At 37.5% G+C, this 25,504-nt stretch overlaps 2 protein-coding genes across 3 annotated transcripts in view; one reads left to right on the top strand and one right to left on the bottom strand.

Annotated features, from left to right (window-relative positions):
• The window catches only part of LOC118768190 (zinc finger protein 665-like), a 360,963-nt gene that overhangs the window by 326,849 nt on the left and 8,610 nt on the right, over nucleotides 1-25,504 (bottom strand). The gene's annotated exons all lie outside the window — the stretch shown is intronic.
• On the top strand, nucleotides 16,578-24,727 carry LOC118768072 (zinc finger protein 723-like). The gene is made up of 4 exons (XM_036513867.1): nucleotides 16,578-16,701; nucleotides 17,757-17,775; nucleotides 18,219-18,480; nucleotides 24,539-24,727. The coding sequence occupies exons 1-4, from the start codon at nucleotides 16,578-16,580 to the stop codon at nucleotides 24,539-24,541; spliced, it is 408 nt and encodes a 135-aa protein (XP_036369760.1). The 3' UTR covers nucleotides 24,542-24,727.

Raw genomic sequence — 25,504 nt, 5'->3', positions numbered from 1 at the left:
ACATGGAATCCAGTACAACCAGTTACATGGTTGGGTTGTCAGCAACTAAACTGGCAACCCCACCTGGATATCCAGATGAGGAGCGTTGCTAGAAACCCAACAATAAAACAAGACCTGTTGAAAGGTCGGATGAACGGCCGTCTAGCAATAGCAGCTGAAAAGGTTGGAATTTATCCAGTTGGTTTTAAGTTAATCATTCAACTTAAATATTAACTTTACAGCACTCTGCTATCATATTTTGTATACATGTATGCGTGTATGTATATATATGTAATTATGATGGCATGTCTGTTTTATACCTTTATGTATGTATGTACATATGTATTTATGGGAGTGTATTGTAAGTGGATTTGGTAGACGGAAACTGAAAGAAGCTGTCGTATATATGTATATATATGTGTGTATGTGTTTATGTGTCTGTGTTGTCCTCCTAGCATTGCTTGACAACCGATGCTGGTGTGTTTACGTCCCCGTCACTTAGCAATTCAGCAAAAGAGACCGATAAAACAAGTATGGGCTTACAAAGAATATAAGTCTCGTGGTTGATTTGCTCGACGAAAGGCGGTGCCCCAGCATGGCCGCAGTCCAATGACTGAAACAAGTAAAAGAGTAAAAAGTAAAGAGATATACATAAAAAGACAGAGAGAGAGAGAGAGAGAGAGGAGCGGGAGAGACCGTTGATGCACTGGTTTGGGTTTGGGGTCTGACTTTCCTTGTTCTATAACCAATTTGAACATTTCTTTTGGCCAAATTCCATGCCTATCTCAGCTGAAAAGGTTGGAATTAATTCCAGTTGTTTTTGGCCTTGGTAACACTTTTAGCATAAATCTCAGGTCGTCTACAAAGAAATTATGAGTTACATTATATTGTGGTGAGTACATATGTTTGTATGTATAAAATACAGTGTACATTTAAACACAATAAGGGTGTCCATCTTGGACTACCTCACACTAGAAGGAACAGCTAAAGTCCAAACCACTAATTAGGGATAAATTGTCGAAGGGAATGAAAAATAAAAACTTTACCATCTATTTCCTGGAACCGTATTTTAATTATGTTTGTATCTATGTATTTATGTATGTGTATTTGTATATATATATATATATATATATATATATATATATAGAGAGAGAGAGGAGAGAGATAGAGAGAGAGAGAAGAAGATAATGAAAATGTGTATGTGAGTGTGTTGTACAGGTGTTCCGAAATTAAGGCCCCCAATTTTGAACTTTAATGACAATCAATAGATGCGAAAAGATATGAAAATTATACATCATTGTAAAAGCTTAGTGTGTCTTGTGTTTGCTTCAGACTAAATAAATTATATTTATAGATTAGATAATGGCTACAGACCGAAATTCAATCCTAATACTCTCCAAGGAGGCGAAAGTAATACAACTATAGCAAAAAAATGCTTAAAAGTAACCGAACAACAGTCAAGAAAAGTGTGAAGAAATTTCAAGAGACTGGTTCCACAGCTGATCACTCTGGACGTGGCCAAAAAAGCAATGTGCAGACCACTCAGCTTATCATAAGTACCAGAGAGAAGATATGGGGAAATCCTCATCATTCCCTCAGAAAAATGATGCTGAACATCAATGATCCCAGTACTGAAGGAGGGTCTCAGGACCCAACGCTAAAAGATGATCCATTGTCTTGAGCTTCATACAAGTTTACGAAGCCATGAGAGTGGAGAGAATCGTCTTATCATGCGTGAGATTGTTGAAAGCATGCTGCCCTAACTGGGGTTCACTGATGAAAAGAAATTTGACACCAAATAGACAGCAACCAGCAGAATGGCCAGATTCGGAGTGTTTTGGCTCTGTCAAGGGTGGATTGATAAATCGATGTCAACAAGTTCAAATCCACAGTTAAACCAGCAGCCATTGGAACAGATTTGTGTCCTGGAGAACTGCCTTGGTGAACCAAGACCATTTCAGTAAATTTTCCTCTGGTTTGTCTTGAAGGCCTTTTGTAAACAGCCTCGCAAGGAATGAAGCCAGTATGCTCCGCTGGATGTGTAATGTCTGTGCATACTCGACAGAGTGTAAGCATCTTTGAGAGAAAGGTGGATCTAAGAAACATCAGATATGGTGTGCAAGGGAGACGAATGCGCTGGTATTGACATGTGGTGAAAATGGATAAGGATAGCTGTGTGAAAAAGTGCCACATCCTAGTGTTGGGGGAACCTGTGGAAGAGGTAGACCCAGAAGACCTGGGATGAGTGTGAAGCACAACCTTCAAACAACTTTAGGCCTCACCGAGGCAATGACTAGTGACTGAGGACCCCTTTGGAAATATGCAGTGCATGAGAAGACCCAGCAAACCGAGTGGCCTATGCCAGGGGTGTAACCAGCGCAGTTATGCATACCTTTCCTTCATTGGACACTAAACTCTGCTTGCGAAGCCCTGTTGAGGCAAGTGAAATTGAAATTGAATCAAATTCGCAAATTCAATGACTGACACCCATCCAGTGAGCACTAAGAGCACCCATCTGAGCATGATCATTGCCAGAGCAGCTGATGGCTTCTGTGCAGGTGGCACATAAATTCACCCTTTCGAGTGTGAACCATTGCCAGTACTGCCGACTGGCCCTCGTGCCAGTCGTACGTAAAAGCACCCACTACACTCTCAGAGTTGTTGCGTTGTTATATCTCTCTATGCTTTCTCGCCCCACCCTCTGTCTCTTCTCTCCCTCCTCTCCCCCTCTCTCTCTTAGTCTCTCCCTCTCATTTCATTTTCATATTAAGTCACGTGTCGCTTTACTTAGAAAGTTAAATATTTAGAGGAGAAACAGATTAGATTTCTATTGAATAATGAATATGGCTCAAATTCATAAGATTTTTTCAAACCACGCCCTATCTGGAGCCTTTTAGATCATAAACATATATATATTCTCATACACCCAAATTACATATATATAGGTGTGTATATATCATCATCATCATCGTTTAACATAGGCGCGATCGATGCCGTCAGTTCCGGGAGTGTGTGGCGATATGCACCGGGTAAATACAGCGACGATCGGATGGTGTTTGTTACGTGCCCACAGCATGGAGGCCAGTCAATGCGGTACTGGCTATGGCCACATTCGGATGGTTTTCTTACGTGCCACCAGCACTGGTACCACAAAAATACAAATTCTATTGATGTTCATCGATTTTGATTTGATTTGATTTTCACTTGCCTCAACAGGTCTTCACAAGTAGAGTTATGTGTCCCAAGAAGGAAGGTATGCACAGGTGGACTGACTACGTCCCAGGTAGGGCCATGGGTTTATGGCCTCATGTGTCCTGCCGGGTCTTCTCGCGCACAGCATACTTCCAAAGGGTCTCGGTCTCTGGTCATTTCCTCAGTGAGACCTAAAGCGGAAGGTCGTTCTTCACCACCTCGTCCCAGGTTTTCCTGGGTTATACCTCTTCCACAGGTTCCCTCAACCGCTAGGGTGTGGCACTTTTTCACACACTATCTTCATCCATTCTTACTACGTGTCCATACCAGCGTAGATGCCTCTCTTTGCACACCACATCTGATGCTTCTTAGGTTCAACTTTACCTCTCAAGGCACTTACACTCTGTCGGGTATGAACACTGACATTACACAATCCAACGGAGCATACTGGCTTTATTTTTGCGAGCTTACGCATATCCTCAGTCAGTCACACCCATGTTTCACTGCCATGTAGCATGGCTGTTCGCACACATGCGTCATACAGTCTGCCTTTTACTCTGAGCGAGAGGCCTTTTGTCACCAGCAGAGGTAAGTGCTCTCTGAACTTTGCCCAGGCTATTCTTACTCTAGCAGTTACACTTTCAGCACACCCACCTTGGTCACCTAGTAACGGAAACTATCAACAATTTTAAGTTTTTCTCCTGGAATGTGGCGGAAGATGGTCTCTGCGCTTCTTCAGTCTTTATTTGAACAGAGCATCTGCCACATACAAAAACTATCTTCCTAGTTAGCCTTCCTTTGACATTGTTGCACCTCTTATGTGTCCATAGCTTACACTTGGTGCATCTTATAGAGTTCCTACCTACGCCTTTTCTACAGATCGAGCAGGGCCATCTACCTAAAGGTGTTTGAGATTTGTCTACCTTCCTACTTATTAGGACTTTGGTTTTAGCTAGATTGACTCTAAGGCCCTTCGATTATAATCCTTGCTTCCACGCCTGAAACTTCACCTCGAGTTCTGATAGTGATTCAGCAATTAGAGCAAGGTCGTCAGCATAGAGGAGCGCCCAGGGGCATCCTGTCTTGAATTCCTCCGTTATTGCCTGGAGGACTATGATAAATAGGAGGGGGGTGAGGACTGAGCCTTGGTGGACCCCAACCTCCACCCGGAATTCTTCACTGTACTCGTTGCCAACCCTCACCTTACTAACAGCGTCCCTGTACGTAGCACGCACAGCACTCACTAACCATTCATCTATCCCTAGTTTCCTCATTGACCACCAGATAAGGGATCGGGGGACCCTGTCGAAGGCTTTCTCCATATCGACAAAAGCCAGGTACAGGGGCTTATCTTTGGCTAGGTATTTCTCCTGCAGCTGTCTTACCAGGAATATAGCATCAGTAGTACTTCTCCCTGGCACGAACCCAAACTGCATCTCATCTAAGCTAATTCTCTCTCTAATTAGTTGGGCTATAACGCTCTCCGTAACCTTCATTACCTGATCCAGCAGCTTGATACCCCTGTAGTTATTTGTATCTAGGGCGTCACCTTTACCTTGTAGCAGTTAACTATTATGCTGCTACACCAGTCATTGGGTATGACTTCTTCGTGTATCACCTGGTTAACTATACGGGTGACTAGGCTATAGCCGACACTGCCAGATATTTTGAGCATCTCAGCAGTAATTCCTGATGGGCCTGGGGCTTTCCCTGTCTTCATGCTTCCAATTGCCTTAATTACCATGGAACTGTCAACTCGGATAGCTGGTCCCTCTATTGGGTCAACATTCGGCAGACTCTCATTATCCCATTCATTCTCTTTGTTGAGCAACCTTTCATAGTGGCATCTCCAAACCTCTCTCTTTGCATCCTCATTTAGCGCAAGTGAACCATCATCCATGCGGACACATTTCTCTCCTACCACATCACGATTCTCTCTCACACACTGTCTTGCAACACGAAACACCTCAAGTCTTTGGTCCTCGCGGTGCAGAACATTGGCAAATTTTTTCTAATCTGCTTCCCCTCTAGCTAAATATACCTGTCTCCTAGCTTCTCTTTTCGCAGTCTGATACAATTCCCTACTACCGCGTTTCCTCCAGTCCTTCCAAGCCTGTCTCTTGTCTCTAATAGCCCTGTCTACAACATTGTTCCACCACCATGTTACCCTGGGATGAGATGGGACTTTGCTCCACCCACAGATCTGGTCAGTGGCTCTCAGCAGATTGTCCCGTAGAAACCTCCAGTTGGCTTCCACATTATGTGATGCTATATCCCTTTCTATTTCGTCGAAAGCTTCGAGTAGAACTTCTCTAAATCTCCGTCCATTTTCAGGATCTTTAAGTTTCCAGACTCTTCTCCTCCGAGCTGGTCTTCTTTATATATATATATATATATATATATATATATATATATATATATATATATATATATATATATTGTATACATATATGTGTGTGTGTATTTATTTAGACATATTCTCCAGTTGTGCTTTAGTGAAAAAGGGTTCAATATCCCCAGATACATTGTTGAGGTTAATATCAGCTTTAGAATTCATCTAAAAGAAAAGAAAATAGCAAAAAATAAAACATTCATATATATATATATATATATAATTATATAATTATATATTATATTTTATATTTCTATTTCCTTGTCTAATTATATTTACAATATATTTTGTATAATGCCTTTACTGTTATGTAATGGTGTAATAAAGTATTGATTGGGTATCATCTGATGGTTGATGTTTGATTGATTTAAGTATGTTTTCTCCATTTTCTAATTTTGTAGTATATATATATATATAATATATATATATATTATATATGTGTGTGTGTGTGTGTGTGTGTGTGTATTTATTCATATTAAGGGCACTACCATACGTAAATACCTCACACTAGAAGGGACTCTTAAAGTCAAAACTAGCATAATAAATACATTGTACTGAACATCAGGGACTGCAATTCTCAAAGCATTTTGTGCACTATTTATAGAATCATAAGATCTGCAGCTAAATTTGTCCCTTGCTGAAAAGTTCCTTGCTTTACGGGTGTCGCGGAAGATCTGGTTGGAGGTTCAAATTTCCAAATTCTTTTACAGGGCTTAGGAAAACTGAAGGACCGCTGCAATGAGTGGGTGAATCTGAGAGAGGAAATATGCTGAATAGAATCGTAATTAACTGATCCACCTCTATTTTCTTTTACCCAGAGCCAGGATCTTTTCAGCAGTATCTTTGTGTGTGTGTGTGTGTGTGTGTGTGTGTCAGTCAAAATACATCACAATGACGAAGAGAGTCCAGATCTCCATCTTTTATGGAAAGAAACAACCTCAGAAATAAAGATTTCTCCAAACCTGGCAATGTCATTAAAATAAAGAAAGACAATTTGAGGAGCTTTTCGGTTTGAACGGCAGTTTTTTCTAGCGGTGTCATATGAAATTGTCACCCATAATTATGACCCTAGTATCGATCTTGGATCTTTTCGGTTTGAATAATAATTTTCTAGGTAACTAAACACTTTTAAACTTCGTATACTGGTAGAATGTGTTTATAAAACATCTTTTTCTCTTGGCTTTATTGAGAAAATTCTATAGTTTGTAAGATATTTGTTGGGTTTTTTCTGCAATTTCAACCAATCACTGACGTCTATTGAGGTAAAAAAAACATTCTGTGCCGTATGAATACGTCCCTCGTTTAAGAAACAAACTGGGTTTATTTACATTTCTGAAGAAAAAAAGATACCCTTCCTCCCACCCCTAACCCTAACCCTAAAACAGATTGAAATGCAATAGATCAATACTGGGGTCATAATTATGGGTGAAAATTTCATGACACCGCTAGAAAAAAACTGCCGGTCAAACCGCAAAGATCCACGCTTTCTTCACTCTCACTCTTTCTTTGCACCCATTTTCTGTCTTTCTCTCTCTCTCTCCATCTTTGCACATATACATGCACACACATACACATGTACACACACACGTTTAGGGTAGAATTGTATTTCGCAGAACTACAGACATATAGATATATCTATATTTCATGTCTTATACACACTCATGTCTACGCATAGATGCACGTATCTATATAGTTTGTCTCTATAAGAAACAATATCAAACTGAGTTCTCCCGTGAAATGACCTAAAAATGAAAGACAAAATGATTTGAAAATTTAGATAAATCAAAGAGAAAATTCTTACACAATAATGATCTTAAAATATAATGTATTATCTCACTCAAAAATATCCATAATTCCATTCATACAAATTACTTTCGATATTATAATTACTTTATAGATATAAAACAAAACAAATTATTGACATTTTGTTAATGAGAAATAAATTTTTCAATCATTTGTCAAAAATATATTTTTCTTGTCAAACTTCTCATTATTTCAAAAAGTTAATCTTAAAAACGAAACAAGAAAAAAACTTGGCAAACAAACACAAGAAATAACTTGAGGTGGTTTTGTTGAATTTTTTACAGTGAAAAATAAAATAGTTTTATTTTAAAAGTGGACATTAGATGGAAAATTGCGTAAAGAATGACAGAAATACACAAGAATACAAGAACAGATTAAATGGTCGTCTGTCTTTGTTGTAGGGTGTCGTCTGCTGGGAAGGGAAAAGGCGGGAAATGGTGGGATGTTTGATGTAAAGGGAGGGAGAGAGGGAGAGATATAGAAGGGAAGAGGGAGGAGAGAAGAAAGGGTTGGAGTGATAAGGAGGGAAAAGAGAAATATGAAAGGCGCAGAGATGAAAAGAGTGAAAGGAAGAGAGAGGGGAAACAAAAGGAAGAATGGAGGGACCTAATGATAAAGACAGAGAGAGAGAGAGAGTGATAACGAAGAGAAATAGATAGACATAGAGAGAGAGAGATGAAGAGAGTTATACATTTGGTAAAGGAAGAGGGGGGAAGAGATGCACAAGACAGACAGAGGAGAGGAGAAAGGGTCGGAGTGATAGGGACGGCAAAGAGAAATATGAAAGGCGCAGAGATGAAAAGAGTAAAAGGAAGAGAGAGGGGAAACAAAAGGAAGAATGGAGGGACCTAATGATAAAGACAGAGAGAGAGAAAGAGGGAATGAGAGAGAGAGAGTGATAACGAAGAGAAATAAATAGACATAGAGAGAGGGAGATGAAGAGAGTTATACATTTGGTAAAGGAAGAGGGGGGATAGAGACGCACAAGACAGAGAGAGAGAGAGGAGAGGGAAGAGAAAGCGTAATAAAGGAGAACGAATGTAATAAATGACAGAGAGGTATGTTGGGAGAGAAGAAGAGAAATGTGAGAGAGAAAGGGGCAGGAGTGATAGAGTATGAAGGGAACAGAGAAAGAGAGGCAGCTACAAAGAAGAGAGAGGGGGAGAGAAAGGAATATAGAAAAGAGAGGGAAATATAGAGAGGGTGAGAGAAGGGCAGATGGAAAAGAGATAATGCAAAACGTAAACAAAAGGGAAAGAGAATACATACACACATACATATATATATACATACATATATAACATATATATATATACATACATATATACAATATATATATACATACATACATACATTATATATATATCACATACATATTACATACACACATACATATATATAATATATATATACATACATACATACATACATACATATATACATATACATATATACAAACATATATAACAGATATATATATATATATACATACATATGTAAATACTACATACATACATATACATATATATATATAATATATATATACATACATATGTACATACATACATACATACATACATACTATGTACATACATACATACATACATACATATATATTATATATATATATATAACATATATATATTATATATATATACTATATATATATATATATATATATATATATACATATATATTATAGATATATGTAGGTCCCGGGTTGATTCGGGGTTAACCACAGTAAATAAGGTACTCAATACATAGCAGAGTAAAATTAATTTATTATGTAGAAGGAGCTTCTACAGGACTAGAACTGTTTCATTCAAGTTCCTGAAGATTTCTCTTGAATGAAACAGTTCTAGTCCTGTAGAAGCTCCTTCTACATAATAAATTAATATATATATATATATTATATATATATATATATATATATTATATATAGATATATATATATATATATATATATATATATATACGTACATATATACATACGTATACAAACATATATATATATATAACGGGAAGCTTTATGAAAATAGACAAAAGACGAAGGCAGGTGGAATACAAACAATTGTATTAGTATATATATACATACGTACATATACATACGTACATACATACAAACATACATGCATACATATATATATATATATATATATATATATATAACATACGTAGTACATACATACATCACATATGGCGAAGTTTCGTATGTCGTAGATCAGATTCCGTCGATTTCCGTAAAAAATTTTATTTTTTTACATAAGTTTAATGAGAGCGAAAGAGACTAAGAGGAAGCGATTTTACGACGAGAAGGTTTCATTTGAAGTCGGCCTGTGTGTGTTTGATGGGTGTGGGAGACAGACAGTATGTTGTGTAAGTGAAGTGCTTCTGTTAGTGTGTGCGAAGAGACAGAGAGAGTAATGTGTGAAAGAGAGAGATAACTGATTTTTTACTCGGTGTATGTGTATATGTATGTCTGCATGTATGTGTGTGTGTATGTATCTATGTATGTGTGTATGTGTATGTATGTATGTGTGTATGTATGTATGGTCGATTCAGTGTAATTTTTACTCGGTGTATGTGTATATGTATGTCTGCATGTATGTGTGTGTGTATGTATCTATGTGTGTGTGTGTGTGTGTAAGTATGTGTGTGTGTATGTATGTATGTATGTTGTGTGTGTATGTATCTATGTATGGGTGTGTGTGTGTATGTATGTATGTACTCGGTGTATGTGTATATGTATGTCTGTCTCTTCACACACACTAACAGAAGCACTTCACTTACACAACATACTGTCTGTCTCCCACACCCCATCAACACACACACAGGCCGGTTCAAAGTGAAACCTTCTCGTCGTAAAATCGCTTCCTCTTAGTCTCTTTCGCTCTCATTACTTATGTAAAAAAATAAAATTTTTTACGGAAATCGACGGAATCTGTGCTACTACAACCGAAACTAGCCACAGGCGATGTTTCGCTTGTCGTAGCACAGGTCTATATGGCGATGTTTCGCGCCTATATATATATGTATATTCCATAAAACATTTATATACATAAATGCCTCACGCTAGGAGGAACTCCTAAAGTCAAAAATTATAATAGTTTTGACTTTAAGAGTTCCTCCTAGTGCGACGCATTTATGTAATATATATATATATATATATATATATATATATTACATAAACGAGACAGATGAGTGACAACCTGGCCACTGGTGGTGGTGTAACACACCATACTAATCATATCTGTCGAGCATGTGGAAGAGAGTGTAATTCGGCAGGAGGACTTAAACGACATGCAAAGGTACATGAAGTCCAGGTACAACTACAGCCGGCTTTTTACCGGTAAAGGTTTTAGTTGCAATTCTGTACAAGACATTGTAGATCTTTGGCTGGGCTAAAAAGTCACATTCGATCACAGCATCAATAACAGTTAAGCTTCGTGCAATGGCTATACTCGATAACGAGGGGGCAGCCATAATATTATATATATATATATATATATATATATATATATATATATATATAATATATATATTAGCGTTTGGCAAAAGAGGCCAATAGAATAAGTACTGGGCTTACAAAGAATAAGTCCCAGGGTCGAGTTGCTCGATTAAAAGGCGGTGCTCTAGCATGGCCACAGTCAAATGACTGAAAAAAGTAAAAGAATAAAAGAATATATATATATATATATATATATATATATATATATATATATATATATATATATAATATATTTACACACACATATTATACATGTCTATCATACACTCATAGTAAACATCTGTTCCTTTTGCATGTATTACGCACAAAAAGACAATATATCTGTATTTCATACATACTTATACACACTTATATACACATAGATGCAGGTATCTATATACAGTGTGTCTTTACAAGAAACATTGTCAAAATAGATTTCTCCCATGAAATGACATGAAAATTGAAGGTAACATATCGAAATTTTTTTTTAAATATATTATTGATATTTTTTTTAATGAGAAATAAATTTTTCAATCAAAAATACATTTGACTTTTTTCAATTTCCATTATTTTAACAAGTTAATCTAAAATGAAACAAGAGATGGAAAACTTTCTCAAACGAATTCAAAATGTCAAACAAACACAAGAAAAACTTAATGTGGTTTTGTTGAATTTTTTTCAGTGAAAAATAAAATAGTTTTTTACCTTTAAAGTGGACATTAGATGGAAAATTGCGTAAAGAATGACAGAAATACACAAGAATACAAGAACAGATTAAATGGTCGTCTGTCTCTGTAGAAGGGTGTCGTCTGCTGGGAAGGGAAAAGGCGGGAAAACGTCGTTGGGTTCATGTAAGACAGTGAGAGGGTAGGAGAAGAAATAGAGAGGATGAGAAGAAATAGGGAGGAAGAGAAGAAATAGAGAGGATGAGAAGATATAGAGAGGAAATAGAGGAGGAGAAGATATAGAGAGGATGAGAGGAAATAGAGAGGATGAGAAGAAATAGAGGGGAAGAGGAGAAATAGAGAGGGTGAGAAGAAATAGAGAGGATGAGAAGAAATAGAGGGGAAGAGAAGAAATAGAGAGAGGATGAGAAGAAATAGAAAGGATGAGAGAGAGAACAGAAGAAAGGGTCGGAGTGATATTGACGGTTCAGAATGTGTAGATTATGATTATATCGGAATTTAATATGAAAATATAAATTTGGTGGGCTTATACACATACATACTGACACCCTTCACATATATCTAGATTAAACTTCAAATTTTGAAAAAAAAAAAAAAGAAAAAAATCATGTCGTGCCAAACAGTTTTGTTTTTCATGTTAAATTCCAATATTATCGTAATTTACACATTTACACACTCTGAGAAATATTTGTAGAAAATTCATTGAAAAATACCCGTTTTCCTGAAAGTTACGAAGGAACAAAACTAACTTGTGTGAATTTTCCTAAATTTCTCTTTCCAATCACGGAAAAACTTTTTTTCGCAACACATTCCGATATAATCAGAATCTAGGTACTACTAGCGAACAGTGGTCCCGGTGTGCGCACTCGCACATCCGCGCTAGCCAGACGTAAGTAGTCGATCCTACATAATTTTTTAAACTAAGTAAATAAATTATTTTTATAAACAAAGGTTAGGGTTAAAAAAGTAGGATTAGGGTTAGGGTTAGGGTTTAAAAGTTGTAGAATCGACTACTTACGTCTAGCTAGCGCGGATGCGCGCACCGGGACCACTGTTTAGGGTTAGGGTTAAAAAAATTAGATTTAGGTTTAGGGTTAGGGTTTTAAAAATTAGGCTTAGGGTTAGGGTTACAAAATTAGGTTTAGGGTTGGGGTTAAAAAATTAGGTTCAGGGTTAGGGTTAGGGTTAAAATGTTGTAGGATCGACTACTTACGGCTAGCTAGCGCGGAACCGCGCACCGGGGCCACTGTTCGCTAGTAGTACCCAGAATCTACGCCATCTGAAGCGTATTTGTAGAAAATTTCATTAAAAATTATCTATTTTTCTAAAAGTTATGAGGAAACAAAATCGAGGGGCGCACATGTGTAGGAGTACCACCTTATAGGAATAGCACGTGAAAACCGAGATTGAGAGTTATCTTCTCTTGCTTTTACTTAAAGCTAAAAACACACAAAAAAAAAAACTAATTTGCCCCTAACTAGATTTTTATGTCCGGAATCAGAGTAGTACGGAAGAAGTAACACGAGGTACTTATATTAGAGCCACGGTATATGTATTTACAAACCTGATGTTTTGTTTTGGATCGAGGGCGAAATATGAGGAGATCAGCTGAGATAGCAAACACATCGATCTCTCGGGGTCAAAAGTTAGATAACAGGACTAATATTTATTGATCTCTGAAGATTTTCACTTTAAAATATTCGCCAAGCCGGAACCGCCGGAACCACCCGAATGTTGAAATCGACAAATCCGCTTAATTAAACGTTAATTAATTTCTTGTAAGTAATAATAATTTATAATTTCTACGCATTCATTCGGAGGCATTCCTTCGATATAACTCGACAAAACTAAAACATTTCACTTCGGGTATTTCGTGGAAGCAAATGACAATCCGATTCTGTTTTCTGCTTGGAAATTGCGGATTTTACACCTGAAACAGTTAAGAATAAATACGCAAGGCTTTTTTTTTCTTCAAGTTTAAAACGAGACATTGCTGGCATAATTTCGTTATATCTATACTCCACAACCCACGGAAATACCCAAGTTAAATGTTATGATTATTATTTACAAGACCAGCTTTCGCCCGTGCATAATTTCTCCCAAGACACCTGATGGAGGCTGGAGGGGTATCCAGCCGAAATGTTGCGTTAACAACAAACAAGATGAGGACAAATATCCGTCAAATGTAAACAATGTAATTATTCCTCATCTCTTAAATACAGAACTGAAATAATAATTATTATATATTAATTATTATAGGCGCAGGAGTGGCTGTGTGGTAAGTAGCTTGCTTACCACATGGTTCCGAGTTCAGTCCCACTGCGTAGCACCTTGGGCAAGTGTCTTCTGCTATAACCTCGGGCCAACCAAAGCCTTGTGAGTGGATTTGGTAGACGGAAACTGAATGAAGCCTGTCGTATATATGTATATATATATGTGTGTGTCTGTGTTTGTCCCCCCCCCAACATCGCTTGACAACCGATGCTGGTGCTAGTTAATTTTTTGGCTCAAAAAGCAAAAAGCAAGCCATGTAGGGGGACATGGAGTTATGTACAGGGTGGTGTTTTCATGTAAAAGTTCAGGCCACATGTGGTCAAGGGAGACTTTGACCGAACGAGCGGTCGTCGGCATCTTCACCATCTCATCCGGCAGCTTATTCCACGGATCCGCAACCCGGACGGAGAAAGCCCTCTCCTTCGATTGAGATGAAATCGTCGCAGATAGATCTTTTACTTCCCCGTCACTTAGCGGTTCGGGAAAAGAGACTGATAGAATAGTACTGGGCTTACAAAGAATAAGTCCTGGGGGTCGATTTGCTAACTAAAGGCGGTGCCAGCATGGCCGCAGTCAAATGACTGAAACAAGTAAAAGAGTAAAGAGTACAAGTAATATTCGTAGCCAGTTTAACATGGATGTCCGTTTGAGCAGACTCAACTGTGATTTTTAACCCCAAGAGGACAGCTACTCTCTCTTTACTTGTTTCAGTCATTTGACTGCGGCCATGCTGGAGCACCGCCTTTTAGTCGAGCAAATCGACCCCAGGACTTATTCTTTGTAAGCCCAGTACTTATTCTATCGGTCTCTTTTGCCGAACCGCTAAGGGACGTAAACACACCAGCATCGGTTGTCAAGCAATGCTAGGGGGACAAACACAGACCACACAACACACCACACACAATATATTATACATATATACGACAGGCTTCTTTCAGTTTCCGTCTACCAAATCCACTCACAAGGCATTGGTCGGCCCGGGGCTATAGCAGAAGACACTTGCCAAAGATGCCACGCAGTGGGACTGAACCCGGAACCATGTGGTGGTTAGCAAGCTACTTACCACACAGCCACTCCTGCGTCTACTCTAGCTGGTTAATGATGCACAGCTGAATCTAATAAAATTGCGAGCAGGGCAGCAAACACCCATGCTGGGCAAAAATGCTGCGCAGTGTGTTGTTACAGCGGGCGACTATTTTCTTTCGCCTGGGGCCTTCTAACATTGAACACATGTTCTTCCAGCGCTCTTAAGAATCTTTCCTCGTCTAGGCCAAAAAAGGCCCTCATTGTTTGTTTTCTTGTTTGTTTTTATTTCTTGTACTGTATTTTTATTGTGTTGTTTTTACGTCCTGTTTTTGTCACATTTTTTTCTTCCTTGCTTTTACCCCTCTGCGAAGTAATTTTATTTAATTCTTTCGCAGGAAGGGCTAGTTCGGCGAGTCGTGTTCTGTCCTCACCTTCGAAACACGCTGGAGTTGAACTAGGGACAGCTGATGAAGGGGATTTTTCCTTGTGTAGTTTGTCTTGTACTCTGTTTTGTCGTTGTTAAAAAAGATCCGTTTCCATGTTTGTTTTTACATTTTCGTTTCTCGTTGAGTTCTACGTCTATTTATGGTGTCCTGTACTCACGTATATATATTATATATGCATGTATATATACATATAGATGTAGGTACGCACATATATCAATGTATGTATGCATATATTTTATTTATTACACTATTGTATGACTGAGCGCCCTCACGTAGATTCGATTCAGTTCGTTTTGTTTCATTTCATCTCCTCCAAGTAAGTTTTTATATATATATATTATATATAATATATATATATATTATATATATATATATAATATATATATATATATATATATATATATATATATATATATATATATATATATAGTATATATATACATGTATATATATATATATATATATATATATATATATAGTATATATATATATATATATATATATATATAGTATATATATATATTATATATAATATATATATAGTATATATATATATGTATATATATATATATATATAGTATATATATATATATATATATAGTATATATATATATGTATATATATATATATATATATATATATATATATATATATGTATATATATATATATATATATATATATATATATTATATATATATATATATAGTATATATATATTATATATATATATATATATATATATAATACTATATATATACTATATATATATGGGTACTTTTCTACAAGTGTGGTCCCGGTGCTAGCTAGTCGTGACTAGTCGATCTTACAAAGACTACGTAAGGCGAGTGCGCGACTAAAAATCACACTCGCATGCGCTAGACATGTATGAGGTTTTTTTTGACAATAATTTTTTTTAAACAAAGAAAATAAAACACAAATTAAGTAATTTCTTTTGTTGAGTCTTTTATTTACTTTGTTTTAGACAAAACCCATTTTATTTGATATATATTCAGCCATTATATACATATATTATTATGCGCGCATCTGTTAATTTGCATACTCGCGCTAGGTAGTCATTGAAGGATCGACCAGTCATGACAGACTAGCACAAGTGCGCGCACCGGGACCATTCTTTTTGAGTAGTACCTTTGGTAGAGTATGGAGGACTGGTTATGGGGTCATGCTGCCTCTAATTTTTATTTCATCCCCCTGCAATGCTTCTAGATGTCTCACCAACGTATGTAATGTTCTTGTCTTTACAAGCACCCCACAAGAAAATCTCTGTCTATAGATGGGTAGAGGCGAATTATATCCATTCTACCCGGACACAACCCGTGAGGTGTTCAGAGGGTTTGCAGCTATTGATTCTACTGAGGAGATCCTCCCTGCTCACAAAGATGTGTGTCGCCATTTCCGTGAGTAGTCGTAACCCCTACGAGAGGAAGAAGAATAATTACCGTTGTCCCTTTTTTTCATGAAGGACTCATGAAATTGTAAGATGTATTTGGAGTCAGGATTTTTTGGGGTTTATAAAATATTAATGTTGATGATAATAATAATAATAATAATGATTTTTCTTTTTGTATTTTTAAGTACAAAACCTGAAATTTGTAGGAAGGGGACGAGTTAACTTCAGGGACTCGAGTGCTCTACTGCTTATTTTATTTACCTCGAAAGGATGAAAGTCGACCTCAGTGGAAGGAAAGACATTTGGGGCACCAACTCATGACAGACGAAATATAAAGAGGGACCTTCACTGTGGGCTAGCTAGCAAGCTGGTCTTCAGAGAAGGGACTCCTGGTTAGGTGGGAGGGGCATCTGGATGCTCAAATGATCGATCGTACTCGCCCTCACAGTGTGTACCTGATTGAAGAGAAATAAACAATGCACAGACACACTCCCATTCCTGATTGCTTTTATCTCTAGTTTGACAAAGCTATTTACGAACGAAATGCTGTTAAGCAATTAATCCGAAATCTTAGTGATTCTGCCAGTATTTAATATTGTAGCAACTCAGGAAAGCTATTTTAGTTCTCACATCATAGCACGGTTCTGCTATGTCATTCTTCAGCCCATCAGTGTGGGCACGCATGGATCCTAGAGGGAAGTTCAGTGCCCATGAAGAGAAGTGGGAGTTTTAATTAGTTAGCGGAAAGGCGGCAGACGAGTAACAATGCTTCTTCATCATTAACTCTGATCACTTCTTAAACAGCCCATTTCACTTGTGGCAACTTTGCTCTGCGAAATTCTGGATGGCATCAACTCACTACTCTGGTCATGTTATGCCCACTATATTTTCGTTTTGGCTAGCTCCATTCCCATTAGCTTCTAACACCTTCCAACTCAATCTACTTATGCAAGCATGGACAGTAAATGCATGACAATAGTATTGATATAAAATCTGCAATGTTTATTTACTTATGTTGGTGAACTGTCCAGTTTTATCTTACTGCTTCTTTTTCTATTTCAGAATATCACAACATGTTGACGTGAAGGAAATCTCTCCATTCAGAAGTGTCTTTGATATTCTCATCACCTAAAGGAAGACAGTATATTTATAAGGAGCATTCATGAATAAGTCTACCTCTGTATATAAATACAATCTATAACAAGGAACAACGAAATATTTTTCTTTCTCTTGAATGTATGGAAGAAACATTGCATTAAATTGTTATCTGAATGAAGTGACAAAAGTGAACAGAAATGTATTCATGGAAATGAAAAACACTTTTACAAAAATTACATTGAGTAATTCTCTCAAAATGAATAATTTAACTGAATCAGAAAACCTTGATAAAGAGGAAAAGCCATATCACTGTAATATCTGTGGAAAATCATTTTCTTACAGTAGTGACATTGTTAGACACAAACGTACACATACGGGAGAGAAACCATATCATTGTGAGATCTGTGGTAAATCATTCTCTCAAAGCAATATCTTGACTTTACACAAGCGTATTCATACGGGAGAGAAGCCATATCATTGTGAGATCTGTGGTAAATCATTCTCTCGTAATAGTTATTTGGTTACACACAATCGCATTCATACTGGTGAGAAACCTTATCATTGTGAGATCTGTGGTAAATCATTCTCTCGTAATAGTTATTTGGTTACTCATAATCGCATTCATACAGGAGAGAGGCCATATCACTGTGATATCTGTGGTAAATCATTCTCTCATAATAGTGATTTGGTTACACACAAACGTACACATACAGGAGAAAAACCATATCATTGTGAGATCTGTGGTAAATCATTCTCTCAAAATAGTCATTTGGTTACTCACATTCGCCTTCATACTGGTGAGAAACCTTATCATTGTGAGATCTGTGGTGAATCATTTTCTCAAAGGCATCATTTGAATAGACACACGCATACACATGCAGGGGAGAAGCCATAACCTTGCATTAGTTGTTGTAATTCATTTTTTGGAAATGGTGTTGTAACTACACACGGAAATGTTCATCCCAGACAAAACCTATGTAATGGTCGTGTCTGTGTTAAAGCATTCTCTCATAGACCTAACTTAACTGTCCATGAACGAATCCCTACATGAGAGTAGCCATGTCCGTGTGACATGTGTGGCAAATGATTCTCTCGAAAAAGCCACATGCATAAACATGGGGGTATTCACAGAGACGTGTTACTGTCTCAATGTCAAAATTTATGAAGTCATAACGATAATTAACACTAATTGGTCTGCTAAAACACAGGCTTTTTCCTTTCATCATCATCATCATCATCATCATCGTTTAACGTCCGCTTTCCATGCTAGCATGGGTGGGACGGTTCAACTGGGGTCTGGGGAGCCCGAAGGCTGCACCAGGCCAGTCAGATTGGCAGTGTTTCTACAGCTGGATGCCCTTCCTAACGCCAACCACTCCGAGAGTGTAGTGGGTGATTTTATGTGCCACCGACACAGGTACCAGACGAGGCTGGCAGACAGCCACGCTCGGATGGTGTTTTTTATGTGCCGCCGACACAAGTGCCAGACGAGGCTGGCAGACGGCCACGCTCGGATGGTGTTTTTTATGTGCCACCGACACATATGCGCTATATGATCAGATAAACCCTACATAGGTGCGAGTGGGGGTGGGGGGTAGTTAAGTAAGACAGGGGTAGAACTTCCGGTATTTGGGTAGAAACTTCCAGTACTGGTGGAGGGGGTGGGAATGCGGGCGCGAACATCGAAGCAACTAGTTTGAATATTATATTTCAGGGGAAAAATAATTAGATAAATGGATGAAAGCCAGAGAGAGAATGAAAAAATAAATAATAAATACGATATGATATATGATACGAGGGAGCATATTTTGAAGGAGAATGGAATAAACAACGAAGATGGCGCTGAAAGAAAAGGTAAACTTTAAAAATGCATGAAGACGCCATGTTTAGAGATAAATAGAGAAACGAAAGGGGAACAGATCAAGGTATCCAAACAAACGCTTAAAAATATGAAAGTAACAGGTTGAAAGTTAAGGACTTAGCTGGCCATTTTTGAAAATCTGTGTTTTCTCTGGAGGTGAAGCGAGGAATTTCTTGATAAAGAATAATGAATAAAATATCTATTTTGTGCTTGTTTTTTTTTGCTCTATATCTGGACCCTGTTCCCTTTCTCCCTTAAACCTGTCAACGGGCACAAAGTGACGTTCCTTCAATACTACCTTCCACCCTGCCAGTTTTGAGCTATTTTGTCTTGCATGGTCCTTGGGGACCCTGACGGTTTTGTTGTCACATAAAAAAGAAAAAATAACACCCAGTGCACTCTGTAGAAGGGCTGACATTAGGATATGCCTTCTGCAGTTGAAGGGTTAGTGACAGGATGTTGTCTGTTTTAGACGTAGCAAATGATTTTTGCTCAATAGAGGGCATAGGATTGGTTAAAATTTGGAATATTAAACTACGTTAAACTTACAAATTACAATTTTGTCAAGAAAGCCAAGAGAAAAAAATGTTTTATTTTGACACATTCTGCCAGTATACGAAGTTTAAAAGTGTTTAGTTAACTAGAAATTGTGTTGAAAACTGCCGTTCAAAAGGAAAATATCCCATTTTTGTAATTCTTTGTACTGTTATGTCGTTTTCTATGTTCGATCTCAAGATCATAATAAAGATTTTATCACTGTGAGATTTTCTATTTAGCGTTTTAGCTAAACAGAAATATATTCTTACAGGAGAGAAGATATATCAGTGCGAGATCTGTGGCAAATCATTCCCTCAAATGAGCACCTTGACACACAATAGAGATATTAATAGAATAAAACTAAGGGGGATACTGGAGGGAATCCCACCTGTCAGTAGAGCCATCTAGGAGAGAATTAGAGAAATACTATGAAATGAAGGGAAATAACTTCTATAATAGTTCATTCCGGCCATCAATCGGTCGGCCACGAAGGAGATAGTGTTAGTTGAAGGCTACAAAACCTGCCACACACAGACAACTTCAGCTTTATACACATAGAGATTTCACTTTCAATTCTGGTTTTTTTAATCTTCACCTGGTCATTTTAAGAAAGTTTACTCATATATTGTGTTACAAAATACTGGTCCCCTGATACAGGAACCATGCAAATGATTATTGGTGTAATTTATAGAGATTTTCGTCTCAAATTGCCCACTGCCGGCCTCAATTTCATTATCTTCACTGTAGAATATGTTATTTCCTATATCTATTTCATCATCGTCAACTTCAATGTCGTCACTGTAAGACATACTCTTTTACTTGTTCCAGTCATGTGACTGTGGCCATGCTGGAGCACCGCCTTTAGTTGAGCAAATCGACCCCGGGACTAATTCTTTGTAAGCCTAGCATTTATTCTATCCGCTAAGTTACGGGGACATAAACATACCAGCATCAGTTGTCAAGCATTTTTGGGGGGACACACAAACACAAACATACATACAGGAGTGGCTGTGAGGTAAGTAGCTTGTTTACCAACCACATGGTTTCGGGTTCAGTCTCACTGCGTGGCACCTTGGGCAAGTGTCTTCTACTATAGCTTCGGGCTGACCAAAGCCTTGTGAGTGAGTTTGGTAGACGGAAACTGAAAGAAGCCCGTCGTATATATGTATAGATATATATATGCGTGTGTGTGTTTGTCCCCCTAGCATTGCTTGACAACCGATGCTGGTGAGTTTATGTCCCCGTTACTTAGCGGTTTTTGTTTTTAGTAGAAAATTTAAGAAATTGCGTGGGGAGATTAAAAATTTTTTAATGCAGATTGTTTTTGCAGATTTAGAATCTCCGCACTCGATATCGTGGGTTCCTGTAAAAACAAAACCAAAAAACCATCGGAAAGAGGGTGCGGTCCATTGTCTTTCCCCCCGCCGTAAACGGAACCCTTCCCCCTCTATTTAAGGAAAAAGTTAAAAAACGAAGGAAAGGGATATGGGACTGAAATTTTGATATTGGGATTGTTGAAAAAATCTTTTCCAGAATCGAAATTTCCATGGCCTAAAAACGTGGGATTCCGGGAAAAAAAAACAGAAAGAAATTTCAAAGCCGGGAAGGGCTCCGTTTAGATTTTCGCTATAGTTGAGGGTCGATGGTCGAAAAAGTTTGGCGACCCCTGATAAAGGCGTAGGGAACACCACCTGCTGTGTTTCTAATCATATGTCCGTTTAATGAACAAACATACGATTATATGCATTCTAATGCTAAGATGTAATGATGTCAGAAACATCTGGCTGCTATTTTTAGCAGGTTCAGTGACCGTGCGCAGACACTCTTGTTGAGACGTAATTACTATTTAGCTGGATGAGGTTTTTATCATTTACCTTGGGTGAGATGCAATTAAAGGTGTTAATTAATATAATTTTAATGTCTTTTCGTGTTATATATCGGGGACTTTTAATATATGTCACCGGTGTCGTTCAAGCGCGGGAATAATTATCAACAGCTTCTGCACGTGCTTCTAATTAAGACGAATCTAATTATATCAGATGTAGTAATACCTCGTGTTCAGGTAAACGTTGATCTCTATGAATAACATGAAGCGACTTACATGATTTGTGATTTAATATTTCTCTTGATCACAGTTTTAGTTGGTTGTTCCCTATTTTACAGGAAAGGGGGGGGGGAAAGCTTTCAATCGAGGAACTTTGCTCGCCCTTCTTCATATTTCATTTGGACCTTAGATCGAAAGCACGAATTGTTTGTATGCCCCTTTGTAGCAAGTATTGTGCGCCTTTCTACTATCCATGGTGGGAAAAACAAACTCGATTTCAAGAAAGGATCCTGGTCAGATCAACAAGTATTCTAATGGTAAGTGAAAAAATATATCTACATAGCATTTGTTGCACACTTGTTAACGGAGGTGTGTAATATCTAAGACAAGAAACTGAACCATAGGAGGTTAGTCTATATCTACAGACATTTGTCAGCTTTTTAAGTATTCCTGAAGACAAGCAGGAAGACCTCCCTCACAACGGGTTTCCTTTTGGTAAACGATATTTCCCCTTTTGACACCCGATTTGTGTAATTTTCTTTTGAGTCCTTTAATCGTTTAATAACGTATATTTTGTCAGTAAATTTAGGGCATTACTACAGAAATGCGGGATCCTTTCGGTTTGGGGAGTTACCAGAATTGAAATTGCAAAAATGTTTATATCATTGTTCTGTGACCCTAACCACATCTTTTCAGGGAGTTCTCAAAAATGAAGCCCCAAAAAATCAAAATATTGTTCCCCGCCTAACCTGAACTCATCATATATAAATTTGGCAATCTTTCGTTTGTAGTAGACCATTCCGTCGATGATTTCCGTAAAAGACTTTTATTTTTTTACATATGGGCTTGCGGGAACATTTGAAGTAATGAAAGCGAAAGAGACTAAGAGGAAGCGATTTTATGTCGAGGGAAGTTCTTTTGAAGTTACCGAAGCATTGATGTACATGTGTGTGTGTGTTTGATGGGGTGTGGGAGACAGACAGTATGTTGTGTAAGTGAAGTGCTTCTGTTAGTGTGTGTGAAAGGAAAAGGTAACTGAAAATTTTTACTCGGTGTATGTGTATATGTATGTATGTGTGTGTGTATGTATCTATGTATGGCCGATTCAGTGTAATTTTTTAGTCGGTGTATGTGTATATGTATGTCTGCATGTATGTGTGTGTGTGTATGTATCGTCATAAAATCGCTTCCTCTTAGTCTCTTTCGCTCTCATTACTTCAAATGTTCCCGCAAGCCCATATGTAAAAAAATAAAAGTTTTTTACGGAAATCATCGACGGAAAGGTCTACTAGAGACGAAAGATCGCCATAAATTTATATATGTATATATAGATAGATAGAGATATGTATATATGTGCGTGCATGAGTAATGTTACCCAATGTTAAAGAGTAGTTGTAGTTTACAAATTTTTACATTTCACCCAATGTTATATGATGTCATTTGTTAATTAATAAAGAAATATTGTAACATTTCTCTTTTGATCTTTCTCTCTCTATCTAATTCTGTTTCTTTATCATTTCAGATTTACGGATGACATTGGCATCAAAGAAATTTTCTTTTATAATGAATACATCTTCGACATTTTTCGTCTTTTAAAGTCTTGAGGAAAAGTTTACACAGAACGCATCGAAGACTATTTCTTTAAATCTTTGGTAGAAATTCTATGAAATGTTTGCTCTGAACTGTGATTAATAGCAACATTTTTCTATTTCATTAGCTGATGCTTTGCATTCTCGTTACTCTTTGATGACTTTCTTAATTTATAGCATCTTTAGATATCAGTGAAGTTTGCAGTGGAAATATTTGTAAGGAATAAACTATAAAAAGAAGGATAAAGATAGGGGTAAAACTTTAATGTGGTGAGAAAGGCCAAGGATTGGGTCTATTTTGATTCCTCAAAGAAATGCTGACAAATATGCGAAAATCATTGTATCGTGATATCTGTGGTAAATCAACCACTAGAAGTGATTTCTTAGATAGACACAAGCGTACTCACACAGGAGAAAAACCGTTTGACTGTGATATCTGTGGTAAATCATTCTCTCAAAATAGTGTGTTAACTACTCACAAGCGTATTCACACAGGAGAGAAACCATATCACTGTGGTATCTGTGGTAAATCATACTCTCAAAGCTGTGACTTAACCAAACACAAACGTATTCATTCCGGAGAGAAGCCATTTCGCTGTGATATTTGTGGTAATTCATTCACTGCAAGTTGTAATCTGGCTGTACACAAACGTATACATACAGGAGAGAAGCAATTTCACTGTGATGTTTGTGGTAAATCGTTCTCTCAGAGTAGTAATTTAACTAGACACAGGCGTATTCACACGGGAGAGAAACCATTTCACTGTAATATCTGTGGTAAATCATTCTCTAACGGAAGTGCCTTAATTGTACACAGACGTGTTCATACAGGGGAGACACCGTATCACTGTAATATCTGTGGTAAATCATTTCCTATACAAGTTAGCTTAACTAAACACAGACGCATTCATACAGGAGAGAAGCCATTTCCCTGTGATGTCTATGGTAAATCATTCTCTGAAAACAATAGCCTAACTACACACAAATGCATTCACACAGGGGAAAAACCATTTCACTGTGATATCTGTGGTAAATCTTTCTCTGTAAGCAGTAGTTTAATTGGACACAAACGAAGTCATACAGGAGAAAAGCCGTATCACTGTGATATCTGTGGTAAATTATTCTCTGAAAAGAACAATTTAACTAGACACATACGTATTCATACAGGAGTGAAACCGTAATTAGGCTCATGCCCTTGCTTATCTCCCTGTACTCACTAATTTTCCTTATCGGTGGTGGATCTCCGTCGTTTCACAACGAGGAGTCAATCTTATGGTCAACTGATTTACTTGCACTTCACTGAGTATTTGCTGGTGTACAAGATGCATCCTTACTTTAGCAGAATATTTAGGGCAGAAACCAGATTAATACGTTTCGTCATTCAGCCATTGGAAAACGTTTTAAAGTAGTTTTGTAGAGAAAATGTGGCTGCATTTCGCTTTGACCCTTTAACCTTTAACATAGTTCAATGTGATGAAGATGACGGGAATTGAACTCACGATTGAGCCATGCACCTTCAAATATATATGAGAAGTAACATAATAGCTTCATATATATATTTGTTACTTTCTGTTGCTTCCTTTCAGCACGTAAAAAGCACCATCCGAACGTGGCGCAGTGCAGCGCCGCCTTGACTAGCTTCTGTGCCGGTGGCACGTAAAAAGCACCAGCCGATCGTTGC

The sequence above is a fragment of the Octopus sinensis genome, linkage group LG27 (genome assembly GCF_006345805.1).
Source record: "Octopus sinensis linkage group LG27, ASM634580v1, whole genome shotgun sequence".
Lineage (NCBI taxonomy): Eukaryota > Metazoa > Mollusca > Cephalopoda > Octopoda > Octopodidae > Octopus > Octopus sinensis.
Note: the sequence above shows the minus strand (reverse complement) of the source record. Positions and strands in the feature narration are given on the sequence as shown.

Bases quoted from the DNA above. Each gene is read 5' to 3' on its own strand.
- LOC118768072 (XM_036513867.1), top strand. From the start codon at position 16,578: ATGGGTAGAGGCGAATTATATCCATTCTACCCGGACACAACCCGTGAG.